Source organism: Peromyscus maniculatus, chromosome 10 (genome assembly GCF_049852395.1).
Source record: "Peromyscus maniculatus bairdii isolate BWxNUB_F1_BW_parent chromosome 10, HU_Pman_BW_mat_3.1, whole genome shotgun sequence".
NCBI lineage: Eukaryota > Metazoa > Chordata > Mammalia > Rodentia > Cricetidae > Peromyscus > Peromyscus maniculatus.
Window position 1 is genome coordinate 70,893,825 of NC_134861.1, and position 17,209 is coordinate 70,911,033.

Genomic DNA, 17,209 nt, shown 5'->3' on the forward strand with positions numbered 1-17,209 from the left:
GTGAGAAAGTTCCTCCTCCTCCTTCCCCCTCTGTGATACAGCCACACATGTCGTCCTTGTCAAACCCGGGGCTTATCTGACTCCCCAAAGACCACGTTCATAATGACTAAGGAAGCTTCCTCTCTTTGAGTCTTTGAGATGGAGGTGGGGTGTAGGGGGGGGCGGTCCTGCTTCCTCAGACGCTCAGTTGGATTTTTTTCTTAGGATGAGTGAGCAGGGACTATTTTAAAGGGAAATATTTTCCTAGGAAAGCCTGTACTTCTGGTAACTGTATATTTGGAAGACGTTCTAAAAAAAAAAAAAAAAAAAAAAACAATTAAGAATCTTCGCTGAAGTGTGGGTGTAGACCAGGAATTACTGACCTGTGGCCTTTAGCTGTGCCACAAGGCATTTGAGGACCTTCTGTGTTCAGCCCCTAAGTCTTTAAGGAGAGTTCTTTACCTTTACCCCTTAGGTTCTAAGTATTTGATTATAGGTCCTGGACTTTCCAAAAAAAATTTTTTTTAATTATATTTATTTTGAATTTTTATTTATTTACTTTGTGTGTGGTGTAAGGGCATGTGTGCACCAAAGCACACATGTGTGGAGGTCAGAAGAGAACTTCCAGAGTCGACCCCTTCCATGGTGTGGATCCTAGGACTGAGTTCAGCTCACCAGGCTGCCTGCAAAGCTCCTGACCTGCTGAGCTGTCTTGCTGGCCCCCGGAATTTTAGGCAGACACCTCAAGAGCAAGGAACTAAGTTTTCTGTAGTGGTGGGAGTGTTGAGACAAGCTCTCAACAAGCCCGTGGTGGGCCAAGGGCTGGTGGAGGTCAGGCATGACCTTGAACTCCTGACTCTCCTGCTCAGCCTTTTGGAGGGGCTGGGATTACAGGCTTGTCTGCCCCACTCCAGTATAAGAGGGACGCAGGAGTTGAACCCAGGACCTTTGGCGAACTAGACTGACTTTACCCACTGAGTTAGGTCCCAAACAGGCCCTGGATTTTTTTCTTAGTTCTCCTGAGACTTTTGAACTTTTAATTCTTAGGTGAGGAGACTTCTGGTCAGGAAAGTTCAGAACGTCTGTATGTCTCTACCTGGTGTACTCCCTTTTATCCTTCACTAGCTGCTTGAAAACAGACAGAGGCAGTTATGTGTTTTATTTAAGATGTACAAATGTGAAATCCCAGCGAGACCAAACAGCTCACACTTTTGCCCATGTCCTTCAGTCAGTGGGAAGCTGTGCTGAATGCCACGATTGTAAAAACCTCCCTGGCGTCCTTGTGGGTCCCTCGGAAGCAGCAGAACATGTGACAATCGCTTTGGTCTGAACATGTGACATCTGCTTTTCAGAAGGTGCAGGTAGCCCGAGGGCGTCTTCTTTGCCACCAGATTGCTCGCTTAGGATTTTGGGGTGGGGCACGCTCCACAGGGCTCTGCGGAGGAATCTGAGTGGAGAAATACTTAACAGCAGAGTAGGCCGGTCGCTCTGCCTGGGGATCAGGAATGTCATAGCCAGGAGCTCGGCCCAGTGGTGCCCGCCTGTAGTCAGTCCCTATTGCTCAAGAGACAGAGATGGAGGGTGTGTGTGGGTGTGTGTGGGTGTGTGTGTGTGTGTGTGTGTGGGGGGGGTGTCACCTCGCTCAGCTCTGGCATTGGAGACCAGCCTGAGCAACATAGCGAGATTTCCTCTCAAAAGATAAAACAACAAAAACAAAGCCCCAGATCCCCCAGAACCAGAGATGCAAGACTACATGAAGCTTACAGGAAAGGTGATTTATTAGCCCCGGGCTTGTGCATGTGGTTAAGGCAGAAACTGGGGGGCCTGCTGAAGCCGAGTTCCTTCCCTCAGCAGCCGTGAGGCAGGAAGGGCCCAAGCTGCAGGTGGACCCCCCTGGCTGAAGTCCCCATGCAGCCCAGCAGGTAGGAGGAAGGGTGGAGAAGGCAGCTTCCTAGGCCTACCTCCTCAGAGCAAGGGCACTCCTGTTTGTCGGGGTGTGTGTGTGTGTGTGTGTGTGGCTTCCTTTTCTAGCCCTGGGGGACTATGCTTCTTCCAAGATCCTTGGGTTCCCCCATCTCAGCCTCTTAAGCAATGGGACAGCAGGCTGCCCCCTCTGGGCCCAGCTCCCCACTATTTTATGAAATCTGGGTACAGCAGCCAGGCCTCATTCTCCACTGTTATTTCTCCACTTGGACTCCTCTGTGGGACCCGGCAGAGAGCCTCATCTCTCTTGTATCACAGATATTTTCCTGAAAAGCCTCGGTCTAAGCGATGGGAGGCTTGACACAGTGTCGCACCCTGACTTTGGTGCCCTTGAGCCGTTATGGGCTCCTGTACCACTGGACCTCATGTGCCAGCCCGGGAGCTGCTCTCCCAGCGGCCCCTGGAGTGTCTCCTCCATGTGCACCATCCACCCGAAATGCCCCATCCTCAGTCTCCTCCCGCCTTCAGTGACCTTGGGTCCTGTCCTTGATAGCTCGGGCCTTTGTAGTCCACCCCTCATCCCAGTGATTTCACAGATACCAATACCCCTAGTTACTATCTGGGCCAGTAAGCATGAGTGTGTCCCTGGCCCTCACCTCTCCTGTGCTCGAATCTCTAGGGCCTGGCCATCACACTGGTTCAAATGTCCTTAAGTCTGTTTTTTTTGTTGTTGTTGTTGTTGTTGTTTTTTTTTTTTTTTTTTTCCCCTAATCACTTGGCACAGCCGTCATCCCATCACAGAGGCCTAAAACTTGAGTCTTGTCTTGTTTCTTCACCGTCCAGGGCCAGCCTGCCTGGAGTCCCCTCAAGCGCCCAGAAATACCCACCTCACCTGGCTGTCCTCCTATGGCCTGCTCATGTCTCATCGGCTGTTGGCCAGGCCCACTCTTGTCTCTAAGCTGGCTTTGTTCTAGTCCTGATCCTGGAGTGGCAGCCAGGCTTGGCTCCCTACCCCTCCTATGGAGAGGCAGGCCCTGGGATGGTCTTCCCAACCCTAACCTCCAGCTGAAACTCTCTTCTAGAGGCTCGCACTTGAGCACGCTGTTGCCCTCTCCCATCCCACCCGCAGCCTGGCCATTTGATTTCTTCAACTTGAACTCTGAACGCTAGGCACCCCTGTCTGATTGTTGCTGACACCCCGCGTTTCTCAGGTCAGTTCTCCTGAGTGTAGATATTCCTCAAGCTACAGTAATATCGGCACTTACAAAACCGTTAGAAGTTTCAAAGGTACCTGATTAACATGCTCAACCTCTCATACATCTAGCTTAGCCTAGCCTATCTGAGACTAAGAACACTGTCAGCCCACAGTTGGGCAAAGTGATCTAATACAAGGCTTGTTTGATTTTCAACAAAAAATGGTTGTCTGTCTCAGGTGGCTGAGTCCCTGTAAGACAGGACCCTACTAAAATCCAAAGCTCAGTTCCCACCGAGGATCGCTTCTGACCCCTCCTGAGGTGAACCAGCACCATGCACAGCCCTCTGGCCAGCACCAGCTTCGTGGTATGGTTATGATCTCTGGCTGTGAGTCTGCCTCCTGCCGGCTGGGGTGTGGGCGGGGTGTTCTTGGCCCTCGGCGTTCCCCTAGTTAAACAGAGTTACTGTGGGTCTGTGGAGACCCAGCTCACACCTGTTACGTTAATGACCGACGTGCCCATTTTATTATGTTTAATTTCTCCCCCTTCAGCAAACAGGCTCATCTTTAGGCCAACCTTGACATAGGAGCTGCTTTTAAAAGTATCCTGCCAAGATGCCTTGTCGTTTTTTTGTGAGGTTTAAGCCGACTTGCAAGTGGTTGCATTTCTATTGCTTGAAACATCAATTTGGCTCATAAATCCGGCAGACTTTGTACAGACTCTAAATATCCCACCTCTAAAAGCTAAACAGAAATTTGCTTTAAACAAAAGGGGTTGTTTTCAGGGCCTGGGCCTAGGAGATGATGTCAAAGTTTATTTACAGTATTGTCTAAACCTGTGTTGTGTGACCTTAATGATGATTCTACCAGTACTGTTATTATCTTTGTGTGACTGGGTTGAATATTACCCAGAAAGTCCTGTGGAGATCTTGGAGTGGTGTGTCCGTGTGTAATGCTTGTGTGAGTGTGTTCAGACTTGACCAGGAAGATAGTTTGAAAGGTGCCTAGTCCTAGTCGTTTGGGCCTAAAGTAGTTTGTTCTATTTCAAAGTGCATGCTACCCCCAAGTACATTTGATTTTTTTCTTTTAAATCTTTTATTGCATAATACGTACAACAATATAAAAGAATAAAGTTATTCGCCACAAATTGGAGCTGACCTTCAATAAAACGTGAGCAAATGCACGCACTGAGATGTGGTTAGGGATGGTGTTCTCAGTTAACAGCCCTTCTCCTAGATGGGGCACCTTCTCATTCCCCACCCCTCTTTGCATTTATTGAGCACATTCTTGTCCCTGATCCTCTAAGGAACTTGAGGCTGCAGAGGCAGATCTGAGGGGCTAAGAGCCCCCTGTGGAGGGGTACTGCCCGTTCAGGCCCTCGTAGGAGTAGCTGACCCTGAATCCCTGAAGTCATCTACTTTGAGAAGTTACTCTCTTCCTCACACACGTGTGTGCCGATTCCCCGGACTCAGGTGTCATGGCCCCCTCCCCTGGAGCCTTTCTTGGTCTATCTGGGGCAGCGTGATAGTCTTCATTCAGTGTGTGACATGTGGCTCATTTACCTCCCCCACTGTCTTGATTTCATTCACATTGTCTGGCTCCCCACAAGCCTCTGGGGTCCCCGTCAGCACGGAGTTTTAGTTATGCGACAGATCTGTGCCGAAGGAGCTGGTCTCTGCAGAGCAGCCTGCAGAGAGTCTGGGCCCTGGGTGGCCTGGGTTCCCTGAGTTGTGTGGGTGAACCAGAGTCCCCCTACCCCCGGGAGTGGTTTGAGGGCCCGTGTGACATTCACTGAGCCCTTCCTCACCGCCCCAGCTTTGTTCTATTCCCAGTATGGACTTTGTAAGGTCTCCAGGGTGTTGTGGGCAATTACTAGGATCCTTCCATCTCGGTTCTTATCATGATATTCCTCTGGGGCTGGAAAGTATGTCAGAAACAATATGACACACACACACACACACACACACACACACACACACACACACACACACATCATTAGTTTTTCTTTTTATTATAAATTGTAACCAAACAGTACAGAAACCGAGGGGCAGTTGAACTACAGGCTAGGGCTCTGTCTTCTCTTGGCCCACTTCCCCAAAACCAGACTAGGCCCCTCTGCGTGGGTTTCCTTCCAAACCATTCTTTTACCTGGTTCCTTATATTCACCTCCAAAGGTGGAAAGGCTTTGAAATGACTTCCCACTTTTAACCTCAGCTAGAAATCCAGACTTGGCAGGGATGGTCCTTTGTCCAAGAATAAGGCCCTCGAAGTCAAGGCTAATAGGAGCCAGTCACTACTGTAGGGGCCGGACCGGGGACCAGCAGGCTTGCTCAGTCCGTACGTGCGGAAGGTCTAGACTCGGTTTTGTTAACTGACACATGGTACCAAATGCAGCTATACCTTAGGCATTTTATTTTTCTTAAGGGAAGAAAAAATATGAAAGTTGGTGTCCGACATACTGTATCTTCAATAGAGGATGCAATAGAGGAACGAATTCTTTTCTTTGAGATTTGGGTTGCTTTCGAGTTCCAGAGGAGTCCTCAGGAGCGTTCTGAGGAGTAGCCATCCTCCTCACGGAACATACACCGGGCTCCGGATTTTAATCTCGTTCCCCCAAGTCCTCTGCAGACGTGCTGAATGCAGGCTGCAAGTTGGAGGCCCCCCTCTAATCGTAATCTAATCTAAACGTTTCACCCACATTAAATCCAACAGTAGATCTGCTAATAGAGGCGCCTCTTACAGTTTCTATTAATCACGAGCCTCAGCTGTTTCCTCCTTACACACATGCCCGTGTGTGTGTGTGTGTGTGTGTGTGTGTGTGTTCACAGCGCACACTTCGTACACATAAGTGATTATCAATACACATCCTAGGCAGTTTGGGGATAAAGAGCAGGTGACTCGGGCAGTGTGAGTAGCCGTTGGCCACCTTGGGGCACAAACGCTTTGGGCTCCAGCCTGTTACAGGGTCCTCAGCTCAGAGTTAAAAGAACTACGATCAACACTGGCTGCTTCCTGGAAGGTGCAGTGTGGACATATCTGGGCAGAACAGCAGGCGATGGGAGAGTTCAGTGTTTTTGCTGTTGTTTTTAATGACACAGTGTCAGTCACACTGGGGCCCTCATCAGGCTCCACCAAAGGTGGCAGTGTCATGAAGGAAAGAGGCAGGGCCGCCGGAGAAGAAGGCTTAGGTGGCACTTGTCGAGGGTTTTTGCTTATTTTTTTTTTTTAATTTTAATTTTATGTTTTTGTTTGTTTTTCAAGACAAGGTTTCCCTGTGTAGCCCTGGCTGTCCTGAAACTGACTGTAGACCAGGCTGGCCTCGAACTCAGAGATCCGCCTACCTCTGCCTCCCACGTGCTGGCATTAAAGGTGTGCGCCACCACCGCCCGGCTTGATTTTAGGGTTTTAAAAGAAGGAGGATACACTATCTATGACAGAGAGTGTGCTACGTTATCTAGTTCAGCGATGATGAGAGCGGGTGCACGGTGTGGGAGAGTCCCCATTCAACCTCTGGACAGAGCTGCCGTCTGTTAAATGGTCTCTTCATCCCACAAACCAACTCCATGCTACGGCCTGTCTCTGAACTGCCCTGCTCCGCGTACGTCACGTAAGGGAGGTCATGCATCCCTTTTCATGGCTGTCTATGTACAAACTCCCACCCCACCCCAACCCCCGTCGGCCCCTGGGGTGGTGAGTTTTATCATCGTAGGTCATTTTCTTTTGGTTCATGAACATGTTCCGGAACAAGAACACAACTCTTACTCCTATTCACAGCCACATAGAATTAAGGAAGTATCACATTTGGTGATACAAAAAATCCCAGTGTAGACAGACCAAAGATGGCCAAGTCGACAAGTTGTTGGAGGCTTGCTGAATATCGGGCATACATTTGAAAATGTGTATTTCAGAGTGGTTCCACAGCTCAGTTGAAATTGTGTGTGTGTGTGTGTGTGTGTGTGTGTGTGTGTGTGTGTGTGAATGGGCACACACACCCCTGTACACAGAGGTCAGAGGAGGACCTCAGATGTTGCCTTTGCTGTTTGTCATCCACTCCCCTGAGACAGGGTCTCTCACTGACGTGGAGCCGGCTGCCTGGGCTAGGCCAGCCGGAGAGTGAGCTCCTGGGTGGGATCTCTCTGCCTGCCCGGCTGGAGCTACAGGGGCTCTCTTTCATGCCTGGCTTTTTATGTTGTGCTGAGGACCCAAACTCAGGCTCTCAGGCTTGTTCTACAAGCCCTCTTATCCCTGAGCAGTCCTATAACCCTGGAGTACCTTTCTGAGGGACGCTCCTTTAATGTGAATCTCTATTTCTCTAACCCTGAATCTCTGTTACTACTATTATTATTTTTGGAGAGGCCATGACGACAACATGGAAACAAGGCCATCAACATTACCTTCGCTTGTACCCTAATAAAACTATTTTTATTTTATATTGTGTATGCAGGTTGAACTTACAAGTCATTTTGGGAAATAAACCCCGAATACTTCTAGTGGCAATGATTTGTAAGTTTTTCACAAAAGTATGTAAGGCATCAACTAAATTTCTGGATTAAATTTGGTGTCAGCATCTGAAGCATGCATATTCCATTCACTAGAACTAGTCCTTCCCTCCCTCCCTCCCTCCCTCCCTCCCTCCCTCCCTCCCTCCCTCCCTCCCTCCCTCTCTCCCAAGGCTACATAAATTGGGCTATAAGTAACCGAGACCAATAGTTTGTGGCTACCTCCACTTTTTTTTTTGAATGCTCCCCAGGCCTCTGAAAACTGTCCCCATTGCCCCATGTCCCTAAGCAGGCTGCGCCCCATTGAGGTGTGAAGCCTGGTGGCCCAGGAAGGCTTTGTCACCCTAGAACAGCTCTCTGGTTGCTGATGCTTAGTGACATTTGATGGCTGTAACCCCTGTCATTGTTGTCCCGGGCAGAGTCTTTTTGCTCTGGGGTGACCCGGCCTTGACACAATGGGACCACAGTTGCTCTTCCAGGTGAACCGCTGGCCTGGATTTAGACAGGGAATGAAGCTGATCATGCATTCATAAGCCCGTAGAGGACAATTTGAGCCTTTCTGTACCGTGCCTTCCGTCCGTCCGTCCGTCCCACTCTCCCGGCCCTCCGCCTTCTGTGTGCGCATGTGCGTAGTCCCCCAGTGTTCCTTACTTTGCAGACTTCTTTGCCTGTACATTCGATTTTTTTCCTCCTATATCCTGCCATAAGAAGAGCTCCACACTTGAAGCTGCCTGCCCCGGAACAGGCAGAAATTCCCACTCCACTGAAACTGTGCCCTTGAATTCCAGGAGTCTCCGGTTGTGTGTGTGTGTGTGTGTGTGTGTGTGTGTGTGTGTGTGTGTGTGTTATATTTATTTTTGTTGCTCTGTTTTTGTTCTTCGAGACAGGGTCCTACTCTGTAGACCAGGCAGGCCTCAGATTTACAGACATCCACCTGCCCCTGCCTCCCAAGTGCTGGGATGAAAGGCGTGCGCCTGGCCAGCGCCCAGGAGTCTCTTTGTAACTGCCTTAGAGGACGAGTCTCTTGTCTGAGGTCTCACCATGTGGTATCTGCCTCAACCCCACCTTTTTTTTTTTTCTGGCACTTTCTAAAGCACAATCTTGCCTTGGCCTCCCTTCTTCTCTCCTTTTCTTCTCTTCCCCACCTCCTTCCTCCCCTCCCTCCTCCCCCCTCCTTCCTCCCTCCTCCCACCTCCCCCCCCCCATCCTTGGTGATTTAAAAACAGTGACAACAAAACCAGCCTTTCATGACTTTCCCTCCGTTTTTGTCTGGTAGAACCCTCGCTGGTAGGGGTTCCATCCTGAAGTCATTCCTGTCCAGTGATCAATCGTCCTGCAGGTTGGACCAGGCTTATGCCAAGGTGTGGGTCTTGCAAGCTCTCCAGCCTTCCCTATCAAGGACTGTTTTCCGGCCGGGTGCCTCATACACTGGCTTCCTGGAGGCCTTTTCCCCCTGGCGGCCTAGTCCGCTGCAGTCTCATCCTCCACCTCGTCTGATGGGGTCAAGGTCCAGCCCACCTCCTCTTCTTCAGTCTGAACTTACAGCTGTAGTTCACTTAGTCTGTGCTTGAGCAGAGTCTTTTTAAAACATTTTTATTCTGTGCGTGCGCATGCGCACACACGCATGTACCATCAGAGGTCAGAGGGCAACTTTTAGGGATTGGTTCTACCCCGCCGCTTTCAGTTCCGATGTCCAGGCTTGCCTGACGGTGCTTCTCACCCTGGCTTCTGGAGCGGAGAGTTTTCCCTTAACTCTGCAATGTGTGTTAAAATCGTGTGCCGCACCGAGGTGGGCTTCCTGGGCGCTCGGTTGATCAGATTGGAAGCCAACATACGAGGTAAACTGTCTCAGGGTCTAATCCGCAAGGTGCGGCCATCATTTTTTACCTTGACATTCGGAGATAGGTGGATATTTACTTCTGTGAGCATTGTCATGTAAGGAGTGTTGTCTGAAAACGGGTGAATTCCAAAGCTTGAAAGACAGACGGATGTCTTCCTGTCATGTACGCTCTTATTTTTAATGTACTTTTTCAGAGATACATATGCACACACACATACATATATGTATACGTATATGTATGTATGTGTGTCTTTGTCATACCTGCTACTGCTTCCCCGTCTCCCCTCTCCCATTCCTGTCCACCTCCTCTTACACAAAGTCTTCCTAGTGTTGTCTTTGGTGACCCACTGCCTTTAATGAGGCCCGCCTGCGTGAGCAGCGCTTGCTCGTGGCTCATCTCCTTGAGTGAGGGCCGCGCTTCAGCGGTGAGGACACCACTGAGGACGAAGTCATGCCCCTGCCACCCGGGATCACTTTGGTTTCTGGTTCCCACTGTGTGCGATGTTGCTGTGCTTTCTAAGGTGAGCGTTAGCGTAGCAGCGCCGGTGAGGCCAGCCCGTCAGCAGTGCGAGCCCTGTGTGTGCATGATTGACCCGAAGAAAGCACCTCCAGCCCGGCCGCTTGTACGCCAGATATGGCCCGCAGGACTAATTGAAGGCTGCAGAAAATAACTTTATAGATGAATTTAAACTTTAGACAGAATTCCCTTTTCAGCCACAAATAGCAGGGCTATTTTTATTGTAGTGTACACAGAAGATGGAGCTCAATATTAGAAGAACTGCTTTATTTCGCCAAGACAGCTCACACTCAACACAGTCCTTGTTTTTCTTGGCAGGGACTTCTCAGCCATCTGTGAGTCCAGGGGAGCCGTCTCCACCGTCCATCCAGCCAGCACAACCCGAGTTGATCGTGGAAGCCGGCGACACAATCAGGCTGGTGTGTGTTGATCCCGCCTTCGTCAAATGGACTTGCGAGACCATCAAGCAAATGAGTGAGGGTCAGCACCGTGAATGGGTTCAGGAAAAAGCCGAGGCCACTCACACGGGCAAATATACGTGTGTCAACAGCGCGGGGCTCCGAAGCTCTATTTACGTGTTTGTTAGGGGTAAGTGCCGGGCTTCCTGGGTCGCTGTGTCGTGGAGTGTCCAGTACCCCGTTCCTACTTCAAGGTGACAGGTTCTAGAAGGCTCAACATAAAAGGTTTTCCTTTGCTGGCTTCCCCCATCTTTAGATTCACAGTGGCTTTGAGTGTGACCCCAGCTGGGGGTCTGCAAGGCCATAACTGGATTACAATCTGGTTAGCCCATTTGTCCTGGTGCTTGGAGTCAACCCTCAGAATAAATTAGGCCCTTTGGGAAAACTGCATTTTAATGCCTTGAGATACTAAATATTCCCGCTTTAGTAAAAACACTTCAGGGAACCAAAGGCCTCCAAAGGCCTAAACAGACTAGCGCTTCAAAAGACTTGGCCCACTCTTCAGGGAGTAAACCCCAGAAAAAGCAACTCAGACAGCTAAGTGTCCCTTATCAGCCGTGAGTTCTTCTGGGGTCGGTTCTTCTCAGCCGTTACCACCTCTCGGAAACAGAAGACAGAGAGATGTGACAGTTATGTTCCTCTACCTCATTTTCTAGACCAATTTGTGTGTGTGCTTTTGCTGGGATGTCAAGAAGCCCTGGCAGGGCCGCCTCCTTTGGGTGATGTAAAAACGAAGCTAACGACAGTTTAAGGGACATATGAGAAGGCAGGAAATGGAAGTCCTGGTTCCAGCACTGGTTGAATTGGGACTGGGCCTGCCATTTATCACTTGCTCTCTCTCGGTTCCGTGAGCCTACAGCAGATGTATTTCCTGTGCCTGGGAGATGGGCTGCCTAGCGAGCGCCGCCTCCATTTCTCACTGTGGTCTTTAGATAAGATGAGCAGCCTCCCTTAGGGGATTGTTAGGGAGACACAATTATACAAATCTTAACGCGCTCCAACAGGGGTTAATAAAGCTGCCTCGGAAGATTGCCGTGAAATTGACTGTGCCTCGGCCTGCTCTATCACTTGTCCTGCCCTAAGTGGGCAGCTGAGGAGCTTCCGGGTTCGGCTCCGCAGTTGTTAAGCCCATCCCCCATTCACCCCCCCCACCCCCCATCCACCCCACCCCACCCCGAGCTGCTGGTGACATTGGAGAAGGTGTTCTGTAATGTCCAGGTGGTAATGAGAGCACCGTTAGGCTTCATGATGGGCCGCACAGTCACGCAAGAGGCTGCTGAGTTAGCCGGAGCAGTCAGCTCACACTCTCCCTTCACGTTCAGGCCCTTAACCAGTCTATGCCACCGTGAGGAAAGGAAAATGGCACCTTGTCTCGGAGGCCCTACACCCTGGTGACAGAGAAAGGGTAGGCAGAAAACCAGCTGTGGCTTCTGATCATAGTTCGGTCACGACGGTTTGATCTTTTTTCCCCCCTTAATTAAATGATTAAACAAATATATTTCAGCGGCAACAGATTCTGTCTGTGTGTTTGCAACATTTGATTTCCAAAGTGGACAGGATAATTTTTCAACAGTAGTTGAGGGGGCTGGCTAGGATGATAGATAGCTTGCTTTGTCGAATGAGTGCTTGAGGACCTGCCTTTGATCCATAGCACCCACAGCGAGGGCCAGTGTGTTGGAGGCCCGAGAGGAAGCTCCGGCTTTAAGAGCACACGCTGGAGCCAGGCGGTGGTGGCGCACGCCTTTAATCCCAGCACTCAGGAGGCAGAGGCAGGCGGATCTCTGAGTTCGAGGCCAGCCTGGGCTACCAAGTGAGTTCCAGGAAAGGCGCAGAGCTACACAGAGAAACCCTGTCTTGAAAAACTAAAAAAAAAAAAAAAAAAAAAGCACATGCTGGTTTTTACGGGGCACACAGTTTGGGTCCCAGCACCCACACTGGGCAACTCCCACCACTGACAGCTCTGGCTCTAGGGGATCTGACACCCCCTTCCAGTCTTTAGTCTGTGGGCCATGGTCCACCTACAGACAAGCTACCACATTCTCCTACATGTAAGTTACAGTTTAAGAAAATGTGTTACAGAAGCTTGTAGTGCTTTAAAAGTCTTTTAAAAATGTTTTCCTGTCGTGGCGCATGCCTTCAATCCCAGCCGATCAGGTAGATCTCTGATTTCGAAGCCGCCCTGGTCTACATACAAGTTCCCCGCCAGCCTAGTAAGACCCTGCCTGACGCACAAACGTGCCCACGGGCAGCCAGGCCACACGCCGACTTTTTGCTCTGCTGCTTCACAGATCCTGCCGTTCTTTTCCTGGTCGACCTGCCTTTGTACGGTAAAGAAGACCACGACGCCCTGGTCCGCTGCCCTCTGACAGACCCGCAGGTGTCCAACTATTCCCTCAAGGAGTGTGACGGGAAACCTCTCCCCAAGGACCTGACATTCGTCCCCAACCCCAAGGCTGGCATCACCATCAAAAACGTGAAGCGGGCCTACCACCGCCTCTGCCTCCGCTGTGCTGCCCAGCGAGAAGGCCAATGGGTGATGTCGGACAAATTCATCCTGAAAGTGAGGGCAGGTATGGCGCCTTGCTTACATCTTGTGAGAGATGGAGAACCCAGTTCATGGGGCCAACCTCTCTCCTCCCCCTTAGCCAAGCGCATCAGGACACAAGCGTCTAGGAAGGTTACCAGTTTCCAATGTCATGCCGGACATTGGTGGGCTCCCCCCAGAGTGATAGGTCCATGGCTCATGGCTGTTGCTGGCTAAGATGGTCACTAAACTTGGTGGATTAGGGCGTCCCAAAGCGACATGCTTGCCCTAAGTGTCGTACTCAATGGGAAGATTTAATTTGCCATTAGTCAACAAGGGGTTTATTATTTGCTGTGGACAAGTGACTGATTTTTTTTTTTCCTTTAGCTGATTGATTTCTAATGCACTCCCAAGCCATTCAAGCTCTGGGAAAGAAAGTGCCCACAACCCGTGGAACTTTACTGTGGCGTCACATGAACCTCTCAGTAGCCGGAAGATAAACTAGGCCTTGTATTTGAGATTATCTAATTCAGCCTCACTTTGGGATTCAACCGATGAGCATTTTTAATCCGCTTTTGAAAAACTGGATTCATTAAAATGAAGGGAATTTTCATTATTTAAAACCCGGAGTTTTCAGAAATAAGCAAGGTGTGATTGTATAATATATAGGAAAGAGACTCATTGGCTAGGAGAATAATTTTAGTTGTAGGCTAGGTCCTCAGGAAATCATCAAGTGTGTTCCAGGTAAAGGGTTACATCTGCTTCACTGTGTTAGCTTCTTCCACCTGATAGGAAAAGCCACAAGCAAGTATTTATGATCTCCTAGTGGACACGCCTATCTTTTGTCACTCAGCGTGGATGAATATACTTGTGAGATGAATGATTGATGGTATACTTAGATATGCAAGCAATACAGATAGGTTAGTATGTATTGTGTCTTGTATGTTATTTAATGATATAATGTGAGCTATGCACAGTCAAGAAAACCTCTAGGCAAGTTTGGGCCTAGAGAGGTGACACAGAAATTAAAGGGCTTGCTGGTCTTCCACAAGATCAGTTCAAATCCCAACACTGACCTTGAGTGGCTTACATCTGTCTATCACTCCAGCTCCAGGGTATTCTATGCCCTCCTTTTGGCTTTCTCAGACACCCATACATGGCATACATTTACACACACACACACACACACACACACACACACACACACACACACACACACAAAAGAGAAGAAAAGAAGGCGTGTTTAACTGAAAGAAGTTAAAATTCATGCTGTAACGAATCGACTGACTTCAGGTACCTATTTCTTTTAATTCTAGCCATCAAAGCTATTCCAGCTGTGTCTGTGTCTGAAACAAGTCATCTCCTTAGGGAAGGGGACAAATTTACAGTGACATGCACCATCAAAGATGTGTCTAGTTCCGTGGGCTCAATGTGGATAAAGGGGAACACTCAGGTAAGAAGCTCTGTTCATTCCTCATGGTTTGTGGCTGTCCCCGCGTGGGAGATTGTACAGGTTCTCTACGAAACTGGCCTGTGGGTGACTCTGCTGGTAGACATGGCTGTTAGCAGCTGGCTAGAGTGTGTTCCCATGCTATATATATTACACAACATAGGCATTTATTATTAGTGGCAAATAACGGCCACATCCTCACTGTATTTTGAGAAAAGAGTGGGCACTAGCCTCGGGTTATTAACACTTTTTTAAAAAAATGACTTTAGTAAGGAGATTAAAAAGACAACAAAACAAACGAATAACTGTATAACCTTCAGGTGAATATTGTCTGTGTGAGGCCAGATGATACAAGGGTGGTCAGCAACCTTCTCCCCTCTTCTTGCGAAGGATGAATAGTGTCATGTGTGGCCCACAAAACTCTTCTGATCCCCAAAGAATGACTGGGGATGGGGTTCTCTTTTTGTGCAGCTCAGATTTCCTCCTTTGAGGCTGGTTACCTGAGATTAAGTTGGTAATGGTTTTCTGTTTGTTTTACTTGCTATTAATAAACTGGTTATCTTTAATGTGAAACATTTAGACATGTTGATGTTCTCATTCAGTTGACAAATACATATTGAATGCCCACTACATGTCAGATGCTGTGTTGGGCATATCTTAAATAAATTTTAGCCAGGTACTCCACCCCACCCCCCAATCTCTTTTCTTCCTGTGCTAAGGCTTGAACCCAAAGGTGTTAGGCTAAGCAAGGGCACTCTCTAACCCATTTTAGACAGTTTTATATGGCTACTTTATTTTGGCTTTTTTTTTTTTTTTTGGGTCTCAATAACTCAATAACAAGGGTTTTAAAATGCTTAATTTTCCTAATATTTTGCATTAAAATTCCCATTGATTGAGTAGTTTCTTTTCTATTTTTAAGTAATTTTAGTGAGATGATTACCTAGCCATCAGCAGCTCCTCTTCATTTGACATATGGGAATGTGAGGTGTTAAAAAAAAAAGAAAAACATTTTATTCCTCCTCTTCCTCCTCCTCTTGGCCAATGTTCAACATTGGCAATTTCATGCCTGCATAAAGAGCCTTGTGCTAAACGCATAACCATGGTGATCTGCATAATGATGGTGTTTGTGCAGACCTTGATGGATGATATCTTGCTTCGTCTATGAAGCCTGCCACTGCCCTGGAGAATGGATTGTACTGGAGGCTCATTCTTTTAAACCAATGCCTCAGAGAAACAAGTTTTAGTTTTTAGACCATCTAATGTAATAAAAATAATAGCTTCTGTATGGATTTTGGGCTAACCTTACAGAGCACAATCCCATATTAATTGGCTTTCTATAATCCTTGATTTCAGATGAGAGAACCATTTAGACTATGTGTGTGTATTTGAGCCTGTGTATACTTGAAAATTACCCCTTTTAAGATGAGAAATTCGATTGCCCCAGGTGGTTGTGTTCTGAGCCGGGGTTCCCAGGAGTCCTGCATGCCATTCCCAATTAACCCACTGGTGATGGTAACCAAGTCTTTAGTGTTAGGAACTCTTTGGGGAGATCCCAGTGTGTGCCTCCAAGGGTTAAAGAAAACTAAATCATGTGCAGACAGCATGCAATGTGTGACTTGCAGATGGGACTCTTGGCCCTCTGCCAGGGTTCACCATGAATCTTTTATTGATCCTTTGGCATAATTTGGAATGCTGTTAGCACTATCAGATTATTTAAAAAAAAAAATCCATAATGTTTGATCCTGACCATTTAGAGGAAGTTTCACTCATGAGAAATTAGATCCAATGAGATCTTCAGAGTGGCTGTGATTATTTGTTCAAGCCTCAGTCTTGGAGTTTCTAGAATGGTTTTCATCTCGGCTGGCTTTCCTAGTACTATCCAAACGCTAACATTTCTATTCACTTTCGCTTCTGAGCTTGGTGGGATGCTAATTATGATCTTTGACTTAGGGCATTGTTAGAACATCATTTTTTTTTTAAATAGGATTTTTTTTTAAGATTTATTTATTTATTATGTATACCGAAGAAGGCGCCAGATCTCATTACAGATGGTTGTGAGCCACCACGTGGGTGCTGGGAATTGGACTCAGGACCTCTGGAAGAGCAGTCGGTGCTCTTAACCTCTGAGCCATCTCTCCAGCCCCAGAACATCATTTTTGACCAAGCTGTTTTGTTCTGCCCTGGCCATCTCAGAGTTTGTGCTGAGCACCCTTTTGGGGGCTCTCTGCCCCTAGTAGGAAGTGGTGTTCCATCTGTTTGTTGTTACCGTGGCTTTGGAGAGAAGTCAGAAAGTTTTGTTTTGATAGTGATCCTATGCAGAGAAATGACAGATTTTTACCACTTAGAAACATCTAGAAGGGATAGCTTGGGATCTGTAGCATCCATATGGGGAAGGTCTTCAAAGCCCTCTTGTTAGCTCAGACCTTTTAGAAACAGAGGCCAAGGCCAGCTGTGTCTTCAACTTGATCAAGAGCTCACAGCCAGTTAGTGGCCACAGAGATTCTCTTCCTTTTATTAGACCTTGGGCCATCAACTTTTCTGTATGCTCGTTTTAATGGAACAGGATTCCAAACATGGTGGGCTGGTGTTAGCTCTGTAACAGAGCACCTGCTTTGCCTCTGTAAGGCCTGCAGTTGCCAGTCCCGAAGACAAATTCTTAAACTAAATTATACGAGGAAAAAAAAAAAAAGAAAGAAAGAAAGAAAGTCATTGTCTGTGTTTGTAGTTAGCAATGTTGTAGATAGGATAGAAATATAACGTGACCGTCACAGGCCATTTAAAACTTCTAGTAGGCACATTCCAGAAATAAGGGATTTTTAACGTCGTA

General features: G+C 48.1%; 1 protein-coding gene across 2 annotated transcripts in view; it reads left to right on the forward strand.

Moving 5' to 3' along the window:
• Kit (KIT proto-oncogene, receptor tyrosine kinase) overlaps positions 1–17,209 on the forward strand; it is a 78,569-nt gene that overhangs the window by 22,680 nt on the left and 38,680 nt on the right. For both annotated transcript variants that reach the window (XM_006979721.4, XM_006979722.4), the window contains exons 2-4: positions 10,269–10,538; positions 12,697–12,978; positions 14,249–14,385. In XM_006979721.4, the coding sequence (XP_006979783.1) occupies positions 10,269–10,538; positions 12,697–12,978; positions 14,249–14,385 (689 nt within the window). The remainder of the gene's footprint in view (positions 1–10,268; positions 10,539–12,696; positions 12,979–14,248; positions 14,386–17,209) is intronic.